The 20,618-nt window shown below is 45.2% G+C and overlaps 1 protein-coding gene across 1 annotated transcript in view; it reads left to right on the forward strand.

Annotated features, from left to right (window-relative positions):
- Positions 1 to 3,678: 3,678 nt before the first annotated feature.
- Positions 3,679 to 20,618, forward strand: part of ANTXRL (ANTXR like) — a 53,966-nt gene continuing 37,026 nt past the window's right edge. Inside the window, exons 1-9 of the mRNA XM_054276993.1 lie at positions 3,679 to 4,022; positions 15,224 to 15,295; positions 15,421 to 15,492; positions 17,574 to 17,655; positions 17,750 to 17,783; positions 19,692 to 19,771; positions 19,898 to 19,966; positions 20,165 to 20,245; positions 20,349 to 20,409. Of these exons, the coding sequence (XP_054132968.1) occupies positions 3,862 to 4,022; positions 15,224 to 15,295; positions 15,421 to 15,492; positions 17,574 to 17,655; positions 17,750 to 17,783; positions 19,692 to 19,771; positions 19,898 to 19,966; positions 20,165 to 20,245; positions 20,349 to 20,409 (712 nt within the window). The 5' untranslated portion in view covers positions 3,679 to 3,861. The remainder of the gene's footprint in view (positions 4,023 to 15,223; positions 15,296 to 15,420; positions 15,493 to 17,573; positions 17,656 to 17,749; positions 17,784 to 19,691; positions 19,772 to 19,897; positions 19,967 to 20,164; positions 20,246 to 20,348; positions 20,410 to 20,618) is intronic.

A 20,618-nucleotide genomic window follows, 5' to 3' on the forward strand; every position in this document is an offset into this window, starting at 1 on the left:
CACCCCGTCCGCGGGGCCCGCAGCCCTGGCCGAGCAGAAGGCATCCTGCGGACGGCAGCGCGGGGGAGCCACGAGGTGGACGGGATTCCCCCTTGTAACGGGACCATGAACCGAGGAGTTTCTTTTAAAGTTGGGGAGGGGAAAACCATACACACGCACGCCGAAATAAACCAAACAAAACCATCTCCAAAGCCGCCTTTCCACTTGTCCTTTAGATCATCTGACAACGCTTTTGAATAGAAGGCTCTTCTAGGAGCTGCAGGTATTGACAAGAGCCGCTTAAAATGAAAACAACTGTTTTGTAGAAAATACTCGCAGGATAAAAATTAGGACTCTGAGGTATGAAACGATTTGTGGCACAGCTGGTATGTAAAATAAAACCATCAAACGTCTTGTCATAATCAAATATACCCTAAATCTGGACTAGCGACATTGCTTTTGAAAGATGTCGTTCCATATAAATGCCTTTAACGCCTGGTAGAAAATTTTTATGAACATGTTGACAAATGAAATAACCCGGGTTATTTGATTAGTGTCCATGTAATCTGAATATGGGCTTGTATCAGGAAAAGAAACGTCAACCCTTTAATGCTTTTGAAAGGATGGATTTTCGCTGCAATTGAAGAGTAATCTTATACCAATAATGAGGGCGAGCCACTCTCGCTGTGTTTTGTGATACAGGGATTATAGAGGATGAACTCAAGAGTTCCTGTTCTCTTTTAAAATTCGGCTCGGGCCGCAGGAACAGGATTGTTGAGGACAGCGGGGGTTTGGTAGCAGCCCAGCTGCCCTGTAAGCTCTGCATCCTACCAGGAACCGGTGTGCTGGTGGCATCTCCTAATAGTGCTTGGGAAACATCACCTGGTTTGAGATGCAGGTGTCAGGAAACTAAGATGGACAATTCCCACTGCACTTCACATCGCAAGAGTTTATAATTTTTGCAGCCTTTATGCAAATAGCGACAGAAGGCATAAGAAGGGACCATTAGACGTGGTCACCTGCCTTGCGGGAGCTTGAAGCACTGTGAGACACTGTGCTGAGGTAACCTGTGTCCCAAAGAGGGTGAGATGTGCACCTAAGGGTCAGCTCTCCTGGTGCTTGGTGTGATTTTCCTTCAGGCAAGACCCAATCAAATGGCTCCGAGCGCCCGGGTCACGGGCCCGGCCCGCCCTGCCTGACCCCACACAAACCTCACTTGGGCTTGAGGCCGGACAGGCCTGCCCGGGGTGTGACAGCCACAGGAGCGGCTCAGGCCGATCGGAAAACCTGTTTTGTTTGAAACAGGAGGCTCTGGCTCTGCAGAGGCGGCCCGAAAGCTCCCGCCGTGCCCGGCCCTCCTCACAGGGGATGGAGGAGCACGGAAGGGGCGCTAGCAAAGACGCAGGCCCACATTCCCCACGGTGTTTCTGCCCAGCACCGACCGAGGCAGAACTCAGCCGTGTCCTTGCTTTTGCATACGCCCACCTAGCATCTAAGCGTGCCCCCTCGCCGGGCCCTTTGGAGGAGGCAGATGAGCAGGCCATCTCTCTGTGCAGAATCACAGGCTATATCAGAGCCTAGAAAAGGGCAGTGTACATTATCGAAAAATAGTAATTTTTTTTTCTCGGCAGTGCCTTACTTTGCTTTGGAGACTACCTTGAAGTCTGCCGGGTAATTTTACAGTACTATCTGATATTCTCGAGGCACCGAGGGACTCTGACGCTATGAGCATTTTTATTTCGTTTTGAAAGGCTGCGGTGTGTGCGGGGAAGGACGGCTGCCGAGGGCAGGGGTTGCCGAGGGCTCCCGGGACCACGCGGGCTGCGGACACTAGTGGGCACCGGCGAGGCCGAAGCTCGGCGGCGTGAGGGGAAGCGGGGGATTCCTGCTGCTCAGCAGCCGTTTGCTCATTTTTTGTGAATGTCGCCAGGGAGGATGTGGGTTTTTTCTATTTCTCCATGATCTAAGTAATCGCTGGGTCTCAACTGGCCAGTGCTCAAAAAACCTTTCAAGTGGTGAGCTCAAGCAGTGCATTCGGCTTTTAGCTGTGCATAGTTAAACCAGGCAAAGCGGCTGAAAGCCGGCGGACCCTCTAATCTTTCCTTGATAAGTCCCCGACCGCCGCTGCGGTTGGCTGTGTCTGAATTCGGTCCAGCACAGAAACACGCAACTGAAATCGAGATGCCTTTCCCGAAGGGATTTCAGACTGGCGGGCGGCAGCCCACACCGCACAAAGCACGCCGAGGCTGCTTTGCTGGAGGGGCGCGGGCTCCCACGGGCTCCCAGGCGCGCCGCGCCCACGCGTGTCCCCGTCGGGCGCTGAGGGAAAGGGCCCGCCGGCATCGCACTGCTCCCCGAAGAGCCGCACACTCGGCGCGGAGCGGGCAGGGCTGCTGTGTGCGTGGGGAAACAACGCACACGTCCCACGCCCGCAGCCCCGCCCAGGTGGGCCGTGCCCCCCGCGGGTATCACCTTTGTCGGGGACAGGAGATGCCAGTTTTTGCTGCTGGAGCGTAGAAGCGAGTCCTGGCTGGAGCGTGGTGGCGCGGCCCCGGCGAAGCGCTGGGTGTTCGGGGGGCTGCGCTCGGTGGGACAGCGCGCCAGACCCCACAGGGGATGGGTTCCCTCCTCCTTGGCTCGCGATGGGAGCCTCGCCCCGAGAGAGAAATGTCTAGCCCCCACTCTGTCATGCAAAGTGACTCCGCTCGCATCCCTCCCCGTGGCTCTTTTCATTAATTAAGGGCTGCAAAGAGTGTGGGGGAGGGGGAAGCGGCTGGGAGCCACTAATTATTCAAACTTTGGAGACACCATCCAGATGAGCTGGGCAATCTCTTTAGGGCACCGCTTTGTAACCTGTGTGTATCAGGCGGGAGTGATTATGCTACTGTGCAAAGCCTCCATTAAGAGATTTCATTTCATCATTACTCATCGCCTGCAGGATGTGTTCAGACTCCAGTGTGAGTAAACCGAGATTTCCACGAAGAGAAACAATTTGCTGTGGCACGAGAGGGACGTGCCCCTACCCCCACCCCCAAGCAATAATCTTTTTAATTGCACTCAGCTACAAACAGATTTTTCTCAAGTGCCCTCTCGCGTTGTGCCCCCCACCTCCGCTTTGTCACAGGTTTTTGCCACGACGCCCATCTCCTACAGCAACTTCTCTCTGCCTTGTGCTCTGACCTCCTCTGGGCTCCAGCCGCTCCCGAGCCTGCTGGAGAGAGGCTTAGCGGGACGCGCAGCGATGCTCCGGAATGCAGCTGGGCTGCCGCGGCCCCCGGCCGGCTTCCGTGCCCGCCGGCGGCGGAATGCCCGGCCCGCTCCCCGCTGTCCTGCCCCGAGGGCAGTCCGAGAGGGAAGGAGGCAGGAACGCCCGCCCTGTGCCCCGCCGGCGGCGGGCAGTGGTCCCTAAGCTCGGTCCCTCGCTAGCTGCAGCCTTTGCCATATCGGTATCCCGGAACAGGAAAGTCCCGGTTCATCTTGCCCCCCTAAGATCCTGTCTCCCTCCTCCCGCTCCCCTCCCTCTGCCCCTTCCTGCCTTTGGCCCGTGCGAGAGGAGCCTGTTCTCTCCTCGCGGGACGGGGCTGGGGCGCTGGGGGCAGCGGGCAGGGAAGGGGGACTGGGCTCTGGGGACCATCCGCCTGGGCTCAGCCCCCTGCCCGGAGCCAGCGGTCCGGCGCCCGCGGGCAGGGCTGCCTGGAGCCCTCAGGGTTGAGCTGAGATCCTGAAGATAGTAATTTCTTTTTTTTATTTCTTTTTTTGTTGTTGTTGTTGTTGTTTTATTTTGATTTTTTTCTCTGCTCTCGGTGCTTCCGAAGCGCCTGTAAGATTTGCAGAGAGAGAGAGAGAGAGACTGGGGGAGGAGGAATTAAGGAAAGGGAAAAGATGGCGAGTTGCTGGAGCAGTGTGGAGAAAGCGGCATTTTTGTGCTGCCTTTTGCTGGCAATGGGGAGTCTCATCTGCTGCGCCCGGCCGGCAGAGGAGGAAGAGCAAGAAGAGCAGCGCTCCTGTCACGGTGCCTTTGATCTCTACTTCGTCCTGGATAAGTAAGTGACAGTCGCATTTAAAAACGTTTATTCACCCTTCAGTGACTCCTTGCAGCAGCAGGGATGTTGTTTCTTTCCCCTGTCTTCCCGGACGACTTCTCCTGATGCCAAATATAACGTGTGGGTCTCGTTCCTTATTTTTTCTTCCCAAAACTTGCGCATTTTCCAAATGGAGCATTTAGGGGAGCAGTGTCCTTTATGCTGGGTTAGTTGTGCATGCAAACCCGGGAAACTGGGTTGCTTTCACGTTGTAGCGTGTGGGGTGTGGGCTGTGAGTGTTGGATTTGAGGGGGTGTTGGTCAGTGCCCACATCGTTCCTGGAGTTTTGTGTCTTGGGCTGTGTGCAGAGATGTCATTTGTGGGACTTCTCAGTGCTAGGACCATGCAGACCTACCTAAAGATAAGACCAGACTGCTTGTCTGTGTTTTTGCAAGTTCACTTATAAGAAGGTTTTATAAAACTTATTTTTGCTCAGCTTCTTCAGAGTTGTCTAAACTTGTGTTTGAGTTACATCTATTAAAATAGGACTTCTCTTTGATACTTTGTCAGCTTAATTCAGGTATGGGGGGTATGATTAAGCTCATGTGTGTAGGCATGTTTTAGCAAGCACTAACAGAGCAAGTGGTAAACTGGTGCACCCACAGGTGTTTTTCAGAAGGTACAAATTTCTCTTTCTTCTTGTGTACTGCTCTGGTTTGACAGAGGATTAAAACCAAGGGATTAACTCAAGGAGTAAATTGTTAGTGTCCCACAGTGTGATGACTTGTGTTATCTAATACATTCTGGGTTACCTGTGTGACGGAGTATTATGAAAGATGGGAGACCGTGTGATTCTTGCCCTCAAGCCAGGTATAAAGTCTGCATTGTTCTATTTCCTATTTGGGAGAATGGATCAATCCATAAGGCCCTTGGTACAGCCTGCAAGAGGCAAAAAGTCACTGTCACTCAAGATGTATATTTCTGTATTCAAGAGGGAAAAAGTATCATTAAATAGTGATTCTGTTTTTAGAGCAAAAGAAGCTGAAGATCAAAGGCATTCTGCTGTTCTAAAAGATACACTAATGCACCATGTGGTCATTGTTTTGTTTTTCTTTTGCTTAGAATTTGTTCCTGAAGTAACCTCTGTGTCTAGAAAGGGCTCTGTGGGGGGCTAGTGTTAGTTTTCGAATTCATTCTTGCCAGGCTTCCTAGAAGTGACTGACACTGTTGTTCTGCCCAGTTCCCACACTGAATTCCCTGTAAAAATGGATGTTGTGATAGCAGTACGGCTCCTCTGTCTTCTGTAGTACAATTTGTTTGTTACAATGACATTGAGTACCCCAGCAGTCTCCACTGTGACTCATGCTACTTTTCATCTATATTTCAGAATATATATATATTTTTCAGAATATATATATATATGTAAATTAATCAATATTTCAGAAAGCCTTTTTTGCCTGTGCTGTTACCATTTATATTGTATTCAAGGAGATAAAAGCAGAGACGAGGGCAATTTGCTCAGAGATACTGGTCTTCAAACAGTAGGAAGTTGATCATCTAAGCAAGTTCCTCTCTGGTACTCTGGACCTGAAATAATGTATTTTCTTTTTGCAAGCCAGAGGTCTTTCATTTTGTTTCAGGTGCTGTCCATTCACTACAGTGGTCCACTGGAAATTGGACCTGATCACAGTAAAATGTCATTTGGGTTCCAGTGGGAAAATTCTCTTTAGCTTCAATTGCAAACTGAGTCTTTTTGAACTTTGAGAGTTACACCAAATAACTCTCCTTTGGTAAAAGCTGTGTTGAGTTACTTGGACCCCTGAGTGGTTTTAGAATCTATCCCTGCTCCCACCAAATCTGTAACAGTGGGGTGGCAAAGCTGCTGTTGGTCTCAATGAGATTGCATTACAATCCATATGGGTAATATAAGAGTGCCAGATCTTGGGAGCCATAGGTCCTGTGCTGGCTGAGGGTGTATTTATCCCAGCTGTATTCTGTGACATCTGGCACAACACAAGGAGCTTTATGGAGGCAGGGAGGACTGATTTAGCGGATACACCCTGGGTCTTGGGACAGCTCATCAGGAAGGAACTCCAGGTAGTGTTGAGAATTCATTGTTGTTGAAGACAGGATATTTCAGGTAGGGAGAAGGCAGGAAGCCTGTCAGAAGCATCTGGTAAATCTGTCAATACAGTGAACAATTTTTTTTTTTTTAGGGTTGGATACTGACATACATCTGTGAAGAACTCTGTCTGTAATTTCAAGTGGGAGAAACCCCAGAAAAACCCAGCCATACGCATGAAGTACACCCCTATAGCTTGGGGATTGCCTCTCTTTATTGGTGCCCTGCCAGTCTGGAGTTGGATGCATTCAGTCTTAGTTAGCTGTCTAACAGTGGGATTGAAGTATTGGTTGTGTGAAAATACTAGGCTTTAATCCTGTGACCGTGTAGTGAGCTGAGTGACAGCTCCTGTCTCTAAAATCAGCCTGGCTGAACCAAAATGACTTTAAGTCTGGTTTGCTTTGCTTCCCAATAGAAAGATCTGTAGGAGGAAATCTGGAAGAAGACAACAAACCTTTCTCCTTATGCAGTGTGTGTTACTGCAATGACTTTATTGGGGCATGATTTTTCCTTTCCATTCTGCCAGGCAAAGTCTGTGAGGATTTAATCCTGCAGGCAACAACCATCAGATGGAAAAGATCATCTTCTGGTGAAGTTATTGGTATAATATATGTGCTGTCAATTAGAAAAAAGAAACTTGCTGTTTTCTTGCAGTTTTTCTCTGCCTGAGTTTGACTGCCGTCCTTCATGTTAACTCCACAGGATAAGCAAGATCAGGAGAGTGCCACTAAACCTTAGATGCCCCAAAAAGCTGGCATAATGAAAGGGAAAAGCAGTGTGTGTGGGAGGGAGACCAGCCATCATCCTCCTTAGGATTGGCTGACTTTGCCAGAGCTACATTAGGACTTCCTTGTCTCTGGGGATGCTTAAATGAGGAAATCTCTTGAAGCTGGGAGAGCAGGACATTTTCTGGCTGCAGAGGCGGCTGCCTAGAGTCTGCAGTCTTGCTCTGTCTGAATCTTGTGCTTTATGAGTTGTGCAGGCCTGAGCTTGTTTGGAGGCATAGTGGAAGACTTTAAAATATCATAATGAAGCAGCAAAAGTTCTTTTGTAAGCAACTAAGTCACTCTGTGCATGAGGTAAGGCAGTGTACATTGCTGTTGGCACACCCACCTCTCCCATGGCATGCAGTAAGATCAAGTCACTTGTGATAGCAAAGCTCTCAGTTTTACCTTTAAACAAAGTAAAAAGCTTTTAATCCAGACATAATGGATTTTTGAGCAGTTCTCACTTGCTTTGGTTGCTTCATTTGCTTAGGTTGTCCCAGTGCACAGAGAACTTATTTCTGTCCCATCTCAAACTGTGGAGGACAGGCCCTGTTACAGATTTTGGTTGCTTGACCATCAGGTCTTGTAGTGACATATTTGTGCTTGAGAATGTAAATAACTCCCTTTCATCCTGCCTTGCTGTTAACATCCAGCTGTTGTTTGTAATCATACTGAGTTGCACTTGATGAGAAGAAAGGATGACTGACCTCTAGTGTTTCCTAATTATAACAATGCCTGGTAGCATCATTATGATTGTTTATTAATGCAACAAATAGAAACCCCTTTAAAGTAAGGAGTTATACTTAGCATAAATATCTGCTGCTGGCAATGCTTGACAAGACAAGTCTGAACTGCTGAGCTGTCTGTGTTATAATTTTCCAAATATGAAACAACTTCTTGGTTATTTTTGACTGTAAAATAGACAGAAGTTTTCTTATTTTACCTATTTGGGAAGTTTGCTAAAAGTTGTTTGGATTTTGAGGAAAAATGAGCTTTACAGACTTGGGAAAATGCTTCCTTTTTCTAAAGCACAGATCACGCCAGCAGTAATGTATTGGTAAAGTCTTGGCTGGTTTTCTTGGATTGTAACTGTTATGTTGGGAAGTTTGGCTTAACTACATTTTCTTCAATCCTCATCTTCCCCCTGAATTTCTGTATAGTCCCTCTTTCTCTCCTTGGGCCCACAACAATATTGCCTTTCACATCAATTTTACTTTGTCTCCTGTTTTCCCAAGAGCATCCATGTCACCAGCAACTTTGGTAGAGACATCAGTAAAATGTGCCCAGTCTCTCACTTGTAATCCATTTTTCAGCTGCCTCTCTTTCAATGTGGTAAACCTTGCTCCAGAGGTGAATGTCACTGTTAGGGAAGAGCAGAACCTCTGATTAGGTGGAAATTTGCTACCCTGTCCAATATCCTTCCTGATTTTGTTTTTTAGGTCTGTATACCCTTTCTCAGCTTGCCATTGAAAAGGCAGTGGGTGTGGGAAATGTCAGGAGGGAAACAGGTTGATCCTTCCTGATTTGCCAAAAGCTTTCAGAACAAAAGCATTTCAGGAGCTGCTATTTAAGGTCACCTTCTATAATTTTAAGATAACTAGAGGGAGTTGCTGATCTCCATGTATGTTGGTTTTGGTTTTTTTTCACAATATGCTGCATTTAATGCAAACAAATAGCATTTGATAAACACATTATTTGCCCTCCACCCCAATGGTTTCCTTGCCAATGATTTGAATGAATTTAGTGCTCTGGAATTACAAGTACTAGTGAGAACAAATATTTTTTTGCCTTAGGGTCTCACTGCAGTCCTGTGCTTCTTTTCCTGCCTCGTGTAGTCCCAGTCTAAAATCATTGGGATGGAGCTGGATCTGTGGGAACTCCTGCAGCTTCTCTCTCCATGCTCTGAGGCCACTGCCATTCTGGGTGCTGGTTTTGCACAGTGCGTGGAGAGGGGATGAGTGGCTAAACAACTTTGTTGTGGTTGGAAAATCGGACTGCTGGCAAAAAATGAACACGTGTTCTATTACCTACCTTAAATATATCAGAAAAGTTGGTATTGAGTGACTTTTAAAACACTGCTGAACTGTTTTGTCTAGGTAGGAGTATCTACCTACTGCGGTCAGACTTCAGTTCATTGTAAGATGTAGAACCTGATGCAGGTCAGCTGAGAGGAGTTGCTGTCTGAACAAAAGTATCAGCTTTGTTCCTTTGATAGCATTGATTTGTGTGTATGTATTTAGAAGTGATTATCTGTCTTCCTCCTTTTCTGTCTGATTTCCCTTGCTTATAACTTGACCACATCATCTACATGACACCTCTCATAATCTCCAGCTGCCTGTAAGCAATAGCAATATTTTTTTATTGCTTTCAAAATGTAATCTGCTGGTATTTTGCCTTGCATCTTTCTTTGTTGTGGTTTTATTGCAGCAGTGCTATGATTTGCTTACAACCAGGTATAATTGCTTGGAATGTTCCAAGGCAAATTTTATTCTATTTCAGACATACCTATGTTATTTGAACCAGGTTTTATTTGTTTGGACTTTGTCTGATATTTTCCTGCTAGCTCTGACTTCTGTCAGGAAAAAAAAAATATTCAGGAAAACCAGTTCTCCTTCCTTTAGTCCAAGAAAAAAATTCTTTATGAAACACAAGGCAAAGCTAATGGTAATGATTATTTGACATAAAACATGTACAGTTAACGGGAAGAAAAAGCCATGGCAGCTTGTCATTTGCAGTCTATTTATGCATGTAACTAAATCTGATTTATTTGGGGCTTGAGCCAAGGAAGTAAACCATGAGATTCCCACTGACCTAGGATTTTTATTTGTGTGTTCAGTGATTGAGAATTTCATTACTTTTGTCTGGGCTTGCAGGCCAAATGCAATGTAAGCTGTGAATTTGTATGAGGTGTAGTAGAACTGAATCTTCTAATCTCAAATATAGAAATGAATTGACTCCTGTGAGCTATTAACAGCTCAAGAGTTGTATATATCCCTGGTCCTGTCTATCATTTGCACCTTTTAAAGTGTTGCATCATGGCTGGGACTGTGTGCCCTGCTTTGCTCCCTGCGCTGTGCTGAAGAGTACCAGGATTCTCAGAGAGGGCCTTCTTGTCCTGATGCTGCTCAGAGCATCCCTGGAGCTTATCAGGGAGATCTGAAGTGGTGGAATGCAGTGTGAGCATGGCTTCTGAATTTCACTTTGTGCCCTGTTGTTGGTGAGGGACTTAGCAAGAGCTATAGTATGGCACCAGGTGGATAGGATTTGTGAATGAGATGGATGACTGTAGGATCAAAGGGCACTGTTTTGTTTGAGACATGATTTCATAGAAATCTGTCATATTGCTGCAGACTTTATCCCTAGGACAAAAACTAGCAACGAAATTCATGGGTTTGGTCATGAAATTTTTGGATTCAAGTAGTTTGGGTCCTGTACTTGGGTGCTGGCCTAGAATTAAAAGCCATTTTGCAGCCACCTCTCTGCATCTTCCCCTCCCCATTCCAGCCCTTGTCTTGTCCATTAATGTTACAAGTACTCTGAAGCAAGGACTGTCTCAGAATGGCTGTCTCTGCCCGTGTTTCTAATTGCCTCTGGAGCAGATGATGGAAACTAGTCCTTCCTTGCCTGGATGAATCAGCCAGTCAAGGTCCCTTCCCTGCATGGAAGATGCATTGTTTGGGAGAGGAGGATTCTTGTCACTTTGAATGCTCTGGTGGCTCAGAAGGGAGCAGAGGGGTGGATGAACACTTGGGCATGCATGTCTGAAACCACAACAAACTCAGTGCCCCAGGGTTTGCTTTTATTGCAGAGCCATTATTAGCCATGTGCAAGAATTCTGTTGTACAATGTGGTTGTGACCACAAAGAGCCCTCCAAATAACAACAGTGTCACATTTGTGAGCAGTGGACCATGTACAGGGCCACCACTAGCTCAAGAGGGTAGAGACTTAGAGGGACCTACAAACTTAGGTGGTCTTGTACTCCCCTGAAACCATATTCAGACTAAACCCAGCATCAGTAATAATGCTTCTTTTACTTGCTCCAGGGTGTCTGGAATTGCTGCCTTCAGCTAATCTGTAATGGAGGCAAATAGGCATGGTGTGTGTGTGTGTGTGTGGGTGTATGTGTGAAACAGGACAAGGGGCAGCTCTGTGCTTTCAAGGGGTTTCGCTCTGTCACTTTCAGCAGGGATGAAAGGCTCTGGGTCCTGCTGCCTTCTCTGTGTACATATGGTAATGAAAATATTTACCCTTTGGGTAGTGTTGGGGTTTTAACTTTCACCACAAAGCCAGGGGACTGCTGTACATTGCGCTGGGTGGATCCATACATACTCCTGACAGTGAATTCAGCAGAGGCTGTGGAACACATGTGCTCTAGGACAGACACAACTGACCCTCCTGCTGTTTTCCTGCTGAAGTGACTGGGCTGAGAGTGGCACCCTTTATGCCAGCCTTGTGCTGCTTCACTTCGCCAGGCTCCAGCTTCCACTGCTGCTGGGAGTCTGTCAGGAAAGAAGACAAAGTTTCCAACCTATCTTGGCTCTTTGTCTTCACAAACATCAGTGAAATACTTCAGATTGGGTGGGCACAATTCTAACATGCTCAGGGTTTTTATGCTGACACAGAGCTCTGCTAAACCAGAAGGAATCACTCCAAAGTTGGCAGGAGTGGAATCAAGCCCTGGAATCACATCACTTCCTTCCACCCCCAGAAATACTCACTGACCTCCTCTTTTCCCCTTCCATCCAGCAGTAGCAATATAAAACTAAGGAAAACAGCAGCAGCAGCTGCTCCTCTGAGCCCAGTCCTGATGTGGCCCGGAGGACATTTTTTCCTGTGTTGTGGTTTGCTGACTTTTCTCTTTGTCTTGTGTGTAATGGGAACAGAGCTCACAGAGCTGGGAGCATGCTCAAGGCAAATGGCTTCTGTGGGGTTTTTTAACTTCACTTGGGCTGAATTCTTGTTCCAATTGCATAGGGATAAACCTGAGGAAATTGGCTGCTTCTCTGGTCCCATTCCAGGTTTACCCCAGTGAAAGCAGCAGCAGAAACAGGCTCTGAGATGCTTTCTGGAACATTCCAGCTTCCCACAGCAGCTGTTTGTTGCTGTGTACTTTCCTTTACCCTGAGAATTATATCACCTCTGAGGGCTAAAGCCTCACCATCCTGCTTTGACTCTGAAAGGTGCACAAACAGCAGGTCAGCTAAGTCACTACCCTCAGAGCTCCTGTGCTACCCCACTGCTTTGCAGAGAGCATTAGGCTGGCTGGGCTTCCTAGCAGAGAAGGTGCAGGGAGGAGGGCCAGGGCCCAGCAGGGTGGTGGCAGCCTTTGGTTGATGTGAGGGGCTGAACCAGGTGTCTGATGGCTGAAGGCAGGAAATGTCAGAGATGCATCTGCTGCAATACAGTGCAGACAGCCACCGTGCTGTCGTGGTGGCCCAACTGGTACAAACCTCCACAACAGCCTATATAAGATTCCTTGTCTGTGTCACTTCCCCATGGCTTGTCCCAGGTGCTGATGAGTGTCTGTCACACCCCAATGTTTTTGTGCACAGTGCTGGTCTTTGGCAGGCTTCATTTCTTCTCTTGGTCTGGTCCTGCCACAAAGGGTAGCAAGTTAGTTTATGCTGATAATAACAGTGATTCTGCAGTGTGGAAGATAAGGTTCCAAAGGCAGTGAAATGGCTCAGGATTTTCAATAGTGTGGGGCAGTTCTGTTTGTCAATAGTGGATCTCATATTTGATGGCATTTGACAACTTCGTATATTATATATATATATATCTATATCTATATATATATACATACAGACACATGAAGTGGCAAATAAAAGTCCTTTACAAATAGCTTTACGAACATGGATATTTAGAGGGATACTTGGGTAAGAGGGGAGGGTAAATCAGGTTCTTCTCTAAGCCAGGCCACTCCCAGTGGTGTTCATGAGGGCTTTGACATGACTGGCATTGATGGCATTTTGGTACCACTTGCAGTGGGAGGTGACACCTGGGCTTGGAGGAGTGTGGAGAAGTGATTAAATGCTGACCACTTCCCTGGTACTCCCTCTATGGGATTTTAAAACTTACATTTTTGTCTGGCCTTGACTTTTCCCTGTTGATAGATTGGATACTTCTGACACTTCCCAGCCAGTTAGCAACATGTCGGTGCAGAATTCCTCTTAGGAATTCCTCCACTGCTGCACTGAAGTAACTCTGCTCTGCAGGGCTGTACCTCTGTGATGTAGAGCTGGGCGCTCTGAGAGCCCAGTACACTTCCAGTGAGGACTAATCCATGACACAGACCTCCCTAGTTTTTCAGGGATGGGCACCTACTGATTTATTACAGTCAGTTCTCCTCCTGGCTGTACCCTTTCCAAGAAAAAAAAAGAAGTGAGAAAAAAGGAAAAAAGAAGGAATTCTGACCATCCTAAGAAGGTACTGGAAATGGTTTGTTGCAGTTTGGAAGAAAATGTGCTGCTACTTTTTTCTGGATTGCATCAGTGCCTCTACAGCTGGCAGTAGAAATTTGATAGTTCATGTAAAATAGGTCAGTCTTTACCAAGTAAGAAATTATGGTTATTCTGTGAGGGGCATTGACTTCATTGAAGATTTCAGGAGTTGAATTGAAGTCAGATGGCAAGCTGAGAATGAAATTGAAAGTGTCAGCTTCGGGGCGGGCTGAGGGGGAAAGTATTTTAGAGAAGTTTGGGAGCTATAGATGCATCTTGGATGGATTCAAGGAATTTTTGACTTCACCATGTTTAGATATTCAGCATGGGACTTTAATAAAAATCCTGGAGAGCTATAGAGTATTGATGGAGTTAATTAGGTAATAGTGCCAGCACCTTTCATTGGTGCTGTTCACAGATGATAAACCTGTTGTTGTGTGGCACATACAAACTGGGGACTGCAGAGGATCCAGAGCTGTGGTTTGAGAAGTTCCCAGTGTTTCCTTGCCCCCCCTTGCTGCCTGGAAATTTCTTCATTCTTTGTTAACTAGTTTGTTCTGTGAATGAATCACCAGTTCTCCAGAAGAGCAGCATGAAAGCACAGGGTTACACAAGCCAATTTATTCTAGCTTGTGCACTTCAGGAGGCTTCCTTGGTCCTGTCCCTTTGTCTACCCCTTGTCCACTCCACCAGCAGTGCTGCAGGGCAGGCAGTGCCATCCTGCATTGCACATGTGGGCTTCTGTGCCTGACATACAAGGGCAGGAGGAACTGGCATAAGATTGCTTGGAAAGCCCATAGCAGAACTGAGAATAGTAAAATGTACTTTTTCCTCAAGTTTACACAGAAAAATGCCTAACAGCAGTTTGAGGAATCCTATTGCTATATAGTACATGAATTTCAGAACTTTTTTTCAGTTCTGCATCAAAGCCCCTGTGATTTTTTGTGTGTCCATTGTTTCATTTATCTCTTTTTATCTGCCTGAGACACCTGATAGATGAGTTCAGCAAGCAAGGAAAGCAAATGGGTCATTCTTTCATAAACACCACAATCCTAGGGAGGGCTTTAAAAACCATTGACTTTCATGTTTTGTAGCCTTTTTAATGTCTTGAAAGTGTATGGTAAAATCAACATGGTCGAAATCAATAATTTACTGTAGGGTTGCTGTGTGCAAGGCTCTGTTTGAGGTCTCAGTCCCATCAGACTGTGGGGGTCTCTGCTTAAACTTGGAAAAAAGCCAGGGAGGGCCAGTAATACAGTTTTATATAATGGAAGTGGCAGCATGGATGTCTTCTGCAGTAGAAGTAAGTCTTGGCATATAAGTCTTCTGCATGTAACTAAGTTGTGCAAGTTTTCACAAGAAATCCATAATGAAGCCAGGGCTTGACTGTCCAGAGCATTACTCCAGCAAATTAGGCAAGAGTACTGCTTTCTCTTTTGAAAGAAATAGTAATTCGTGGAAAAATTTCTCCAATGCATTCTGGGAGGATAGAAGATCAGTCAAGATTCTCTGTGTGTGGTGCAAGGGCAGAGCTGTGCTCTAGGAAAGCAAATAATCTGATAGCAGATAACTTAATGAAGTCAAATAAAATTAATTAAACTAGAAGAAAATATTTATATTTTATGCTATAAAAGGAACAAAAGGAAATGGAAGGACTACTGAGTTGTTTCAAAATTGTAATTTCAAAAATGGTAAGCCATTTCAGACCTTTTACTCCTTGTCTTGGAGTCAGTGGGTTTTGTCATCATGGTTCTTATTACAGCTTTCAGCACAACTCTATGTAATTTGTGTCCCTAACCAGCTCTGGAGTAGGCCAGGCTTAAAATTCAAAGTGGAACAAGGAATTGCATTGCAAAGAAAGCTTCATGTAATCTGTTATGTTTTGTATGCAGATCTGGAAGTGTCAAAAATCATTGGACTGAGATTTACTCCTTTGTGGAAAGCCTAGCTGAGAAATTCATAAGGTAAAGTTTTTTTAAATCTTTAATTTCCTGTGCATGATCTGTTTTTCTGTTTAGTGCTTATTAGCAAATGAATTTCTGCTGAGGTAAGGAGTGTGATGTGGATCTGGCTTGTTTTTCTCTTTCAGCCCAATGCTGCGGATGTCCTTCATTGTGTTCTCTTCACGGGGCACTACGATCATGAAGCTGACAGAGAACAGGCAAGTTCCTCCCGCTGCCCTGCTCCAGAAACGCCCTCTGTCCCTCCTCTCACACAGCACATGGCCCCACACCCAGAGTTTGGGGTCTGTCTTGGTCCTTGTGTGGCAACAGCTGAAACCCTCTCCTCCATTCCCTGCTGGAGGAATGTTTAGAAGGCCTTGGGGTGTCCCATTTCAATTCTCTTTTCAGCTTTGTGAAAGGCAGCATTGGGCTGTATGTTCTTTGCTGTGGTATTTCAGGGAGAAATTGCATTTCCAGTTGAAGATCCCAGTACATACTTGCTATCCCCAGCTACCCAAATAAGGAAGCTTTTGTGGAAGAGATTTCAGACCCTGAACTGGTGAGCAAAGGAGTGTATGAAAGATCCCCAGTGCCCTTGGAAGGGACTCAGAGCCCTGACCTTTACACCAGGTAGTCCCTAGTGCTGGAGCAGGACTTCACCAGGCTGTGGCACCCCTCTCCTGGATTGCCTGCAAACAGCACCCGTGCCAGAGGTGCTTTGCAAAGCCAAGTGACAGTCTTTGTAGGAGAAAAAGTGGAGAAAGATTCTGGTTGCCAGATTCACAACCAAATTTTCTTTCTTTAAAAAATAAGTGAATAAAAACCTCCAAATCACCGCTGAAAACAGCCCCAACACAAAAAATCCCCACTCCAAAAGGTTATTTTTAAATTTAATTTCCTCTACATATACAAATCCCTGTCATCTGGGTGTTTCTAAATATTTTCTTTCATTTCAGCTTCAAGCCTTCACCTTTGCTGCTCCTGTCTGTGTGAGAGGGCCTCAGTAGTACAGGGCACCCTATAAATCGTGGGAACTCTGGAGCAGGAAGAGCAGCTACTCCCTCAACTTTGTACTCCAGGGACTCATCCTAAGCCAGACACCCTGCAGGGCTCTTGCATTTCTGCTGGCTTTCCTGAGCTTTTGTTTCAGGTCTCCATCATGTATCTTGGTGGCAGAGCTCAAAATTGCTTACTTTTCTCTGGGTGAATTTGCTCTTTGCAAGGTAGAAAGTTCAATATGTTGAACATGGTATTAGAGTGTTCTCTGTCCTTAAATCCTACTCTCTGTACGGATCAGTGTGCCTTTTCAGCTCATTTTATGCTTCAAAAGAGAAAAAATGTGCTTTTTGCACTAAGGGCATCCCCAATCCAAGCTCCTGATTTTTACCTTCATCCCATATAGGCTCCTGTATTCTCTGTAGTTGTGGTTGTGCCACCTAAAATACCTGGTTGCAAAATGGAGTTTAGAAAGGTTCTCACTATTCTCTTAAAGGCTGCCCCACAGCATCTGGAGCTGATGTTTGAGCCGCCTGTGTCTTATCTGTTGAATATTTGTGCCTTGTGTTCCATTAATATGATGAAAACCCTTGTCAAGGATCAGGGTCTTTTGGTGGTCAGCGATCAGTTAAATTATTAATGTCCCTGAACAATCTTTTTGGTTAATAGGTATTTGGGGAGTAAGAAGCTATGCAACAGGGGTCATGGCATGCAAGTGCTTCTGTGTCCAGGAGTAATCTATGACCCAGGAAGGCTGATGAGTCCCTGGTCTAGGATAGGAAATTCTCCTCATTCCCATCCCAGTCTCTTATCTTTTGGCCACTTTTTTAAAATGGAAAAATCCTAATCCAGACTGTCCTGATGACTGATTCAATACAGAGCTTTAATTTGTCCCAATTTTGTGACAGGGTCATAAGTTTTTATACTCTGTTTTGTTCTCCAGTTTATTAAAGTTTAATATCTGGCATTGGCTTTAATTCAATCTTATCCTGGCTGAGAATATACAGGAATGAGGGAGCAGGGACAGAACTTCATCTTTGAAATATGTTGCCCTAATGCTGTACCCTGTGTCTGGTTTTGTGCTCCCATGGGTGTTTGGGTGATAAATTGTGGACTTCAAAAAAAATCGTGGTTCAGCCAGTGTTCCAGCTGATGTGTATGCACTCTGTGCATTTGATTGACAGGCTGCATAATCTAGCTGTGGTACAGGAATATCTCAACAAAAGAAAAAAAAAAACTTCTAATAAAACATTTTCCTGGGATTTTTTTTGTTTATTTGTGTTTGGTTTTTTTCAATCCAAAGGGAAGCCATAAGACGAGGACTCGACATTCTTAAGGAAGAATTGCCTGGAGGAGACACATTCATGCATGAAGGATTTAAAAGGGTACACATCACAGTACCTACTTCCTTTGTTTTACACCTAGAAACTTTGCTGCTGGTATTCTTATGAGCTAACCATGTTCTGCACTTCATTGCAGGCAAATGAGCAGATTTACCATGAGACCTATGGAGGTATGTGCTGTGCAGCATTCATGTTAATGTCTGCATTGAGGAGACTGAGGGATTATGGTTCTTTTTGTGACCTGCAGTAAACCCACTGACAGAAGTGCTGGAGAAGAAGGGCTGTTATGCAACACCACATTCCATTTTGACTGCAGCCCTACTCCTAAATGGGTGATTCATGGTTTATTGAGATCAGAGAAGACCAATATGATCCCAGATCCGGCCATTGCAGAATGCAGACCAAACCATAGCAGTCAGAGCTGCCCATCTTGCACCCAGCAGGCAGGAATTCCCACATTTTCCTGGTCCTTTCTATCCTGATGCACTCAGTCCTCTCTGCTTTGTGGTCCCACATCCTTGTCCTCATCAGTATGAATGAGAGTTTTGCATCAGTATGAATGATTTTTGTTCAGATTCTGAGTTGCTAAAATGTGCATTTTCACTAGATTTTAAGAGGAAAGTGTATTTGTGGTTTTTTCTGTGCCAAAAGAAGACCTAGTTAGTTAACAAGACTTAGTTCATACCTTGGTGTGAGGTTGTTCTCATTTGTGGGCTCATGGTCTCTTAGGAAGATGGAGAAATGGGTCAGTGCCTTTTTATTAAAATAGACTGAGTGTAGGAGCAGCAGCTCTGCACAGTGTTGCAGCATTTCTGCCAGTAAAATCAGGAGTCCTGAAGTGTCCAACTGAAAACAATTCTACTTTATAACATATAGCTAAGAACTAATCAAGTATTCTGTAAATTGAATTAGGAAGGAAAAAGAGTAGATGAGATCTGGATCTAGAAGCTAAGCTACCTGGGAAGAAACAAGCATTGAAAAGAAAACAAAATAAGAACTCCAGTTTTTTAAGCATATTTCAAGTGTTCTGGGCACAAAAAAAAAAAAGGAATCCAAGCTATTTTTTCCCCCAAGTTGCAGGTCATTTTTTTAAGATTTATGTCTGTGTCTGACATGGCATGGGAAGGACCGTGTGGCATAAGAAACCTGTCAGAACTAATCAGTCTGTAATTTCAGACAGTATGGAGGAAGACACTTGAAATTGTAACAGATTATTTTGAAAAGATAACAAATACTTGCCTGAAAGTAACATGTATGTGTATTTGTTACTCTGCTTAAGAGCTGTGGACTCTAAGGTTGGTTGAACCATAGTTTGAATGTTAATTTGGTTTAATTGTGTTAACTGGTTGCATTTTTCTAGGTAGCATTGTATTCTATACTGCATTACATATATACATCTCTGCAGTCTATGCAACCTTTTCATTTAAGTGAAGGGTTGGGATATAAAATGTTGTATGACAATACATGATTTTTGCCCTAATGAACCTGATCTTAAGGTTTCCACATGCTCAGAATCCTATGAATTTCACTGGAAGTTCTTGTTTCTGGAGAACTGTAGGACTGACCTCCCTGTAGAAGCCCATTTCATGCCATGCTCCGTGGGGTTGCTCTTTGAGAGCCTGCTGGAGGGAAAGGTAGGATGGCAGGAAAGATCCTTTTGCAGAAGTATCTCTTACCGCAGTCTCTGGACAATGTTTATGTAGAGACAAGTTTGTCAAGAGAAGAGGGGAAACCTCTCCTGTGTGAACCCATTTTGTCAGTTCTCCACGTGTCTGTCATCTTGGTAGCTGCTCTATTTTATTCAGAACAGAAAAGCTGGTGTGTGGACCTGGTTAGAGCAGCACTCCCCCTGCAGTGATGCTGTGGTGTGAAGGTGCTCGGGTTTTGGCTCGTTGCAAGCCTTGCATCTGGCCTTCAGCTGGTGTCTCACCAAGTCCATACAGACCAGGCTGAGAGTCTGGCTTAGGGCTTTGTATTTATTTGTCAGTGAAAAGGATTGCCTCACTGCAGAGGTTTTTTTCCATTGCTGAATCTTGTGCCATGTGTGTGCAATCTGTTGTTGACTTTCCTCCACGCAGGAGTTCGGACCGCCAGCGTGATCATTGCCCTGACGGACGGCGAGCTGCAAGACGCTCAGTTCTATTATGCAGAGCAAGAAGTAAGTCACTTCTGTCTTTATCCAAACTAATTTATGTCATCTAAACCTCCAACACCTGTGCACATTTACTGCTGACTCCACTGATTACACAGCTTTGCACTTAATGGCACTTCTTGGGTTTTTTAGGCCAACAGAGCCAGAAGCTTTGGAGCTACTGTTTATTGTGTTGGAGTGAAAGATTTCAATGAAACTCAGGTAACTTGCTTATTTTCTCTTGTGTTTTTCTGTTACGCTACTGCACAAGGAACAGCATCAGATGAAGGCATTTATTTAATCACTTGGGGCATAAATCATTTCGTGTCACTGTGATGTCTGTTAGCAAGTATGAAAGGGCCCAGTTTTGTTCACTGTAATTTTGTTTTCCTCATGATTTATGATTGTCTTTCTTTGCAGCTGTCAACGATTGCTGACAGCATCGATCATGTTTTTCCAGTTAAAGGAGGCTTTTATGCCCTAAGAGGAACCATTGATTCAGTAAGTTGGATGTTCTGAAATACAGTAAAGGCTATCCTTCCCTGCATTAAGACAGCATAGATGAAAATGGTTACCAAAAAATGCCTTTATCTAAATCTTTCAGATTCTGAAGAAGTCTTGCATTGAGATCCTGGCAGCTGAACCATCCAGTGTTTGTGCAGGAGGTAAGTTTCCACAAGAACAGTGTGTTAGGCAAATGAATGACACTGATGAAAGGTCAGTAAGTACCTAATGTGGTACTGGAGCTGAAGCCTGTGGATGTGTTAGAGCATCCTCTCAGGCCATGGCTAAAGCCCTACATTTCCTTCTCATCTTGAGAAAAGCATTCTGACAATAAACATGTAGCTGCTGTGGCCGAGTACCAGCTTGGAGA

The sequence above is a fragment of the Melozone crissalis genome, unplaced genomic scaffold (assembly GCF_028551555.1).
Source record: "Melozone crissalis strain CALT ecotype California unplaced genomic scaffold, PUWL_Pcris_2 ptg000019l_1, whole genome shotgun sequence".
NCBI classification, from domain to species: domain Eukaryota; kingdom Metazoa; phylum Chordata; class Aves; order Passeriformes; family Passerellidae; genus Melozone; species Melozone crissalis.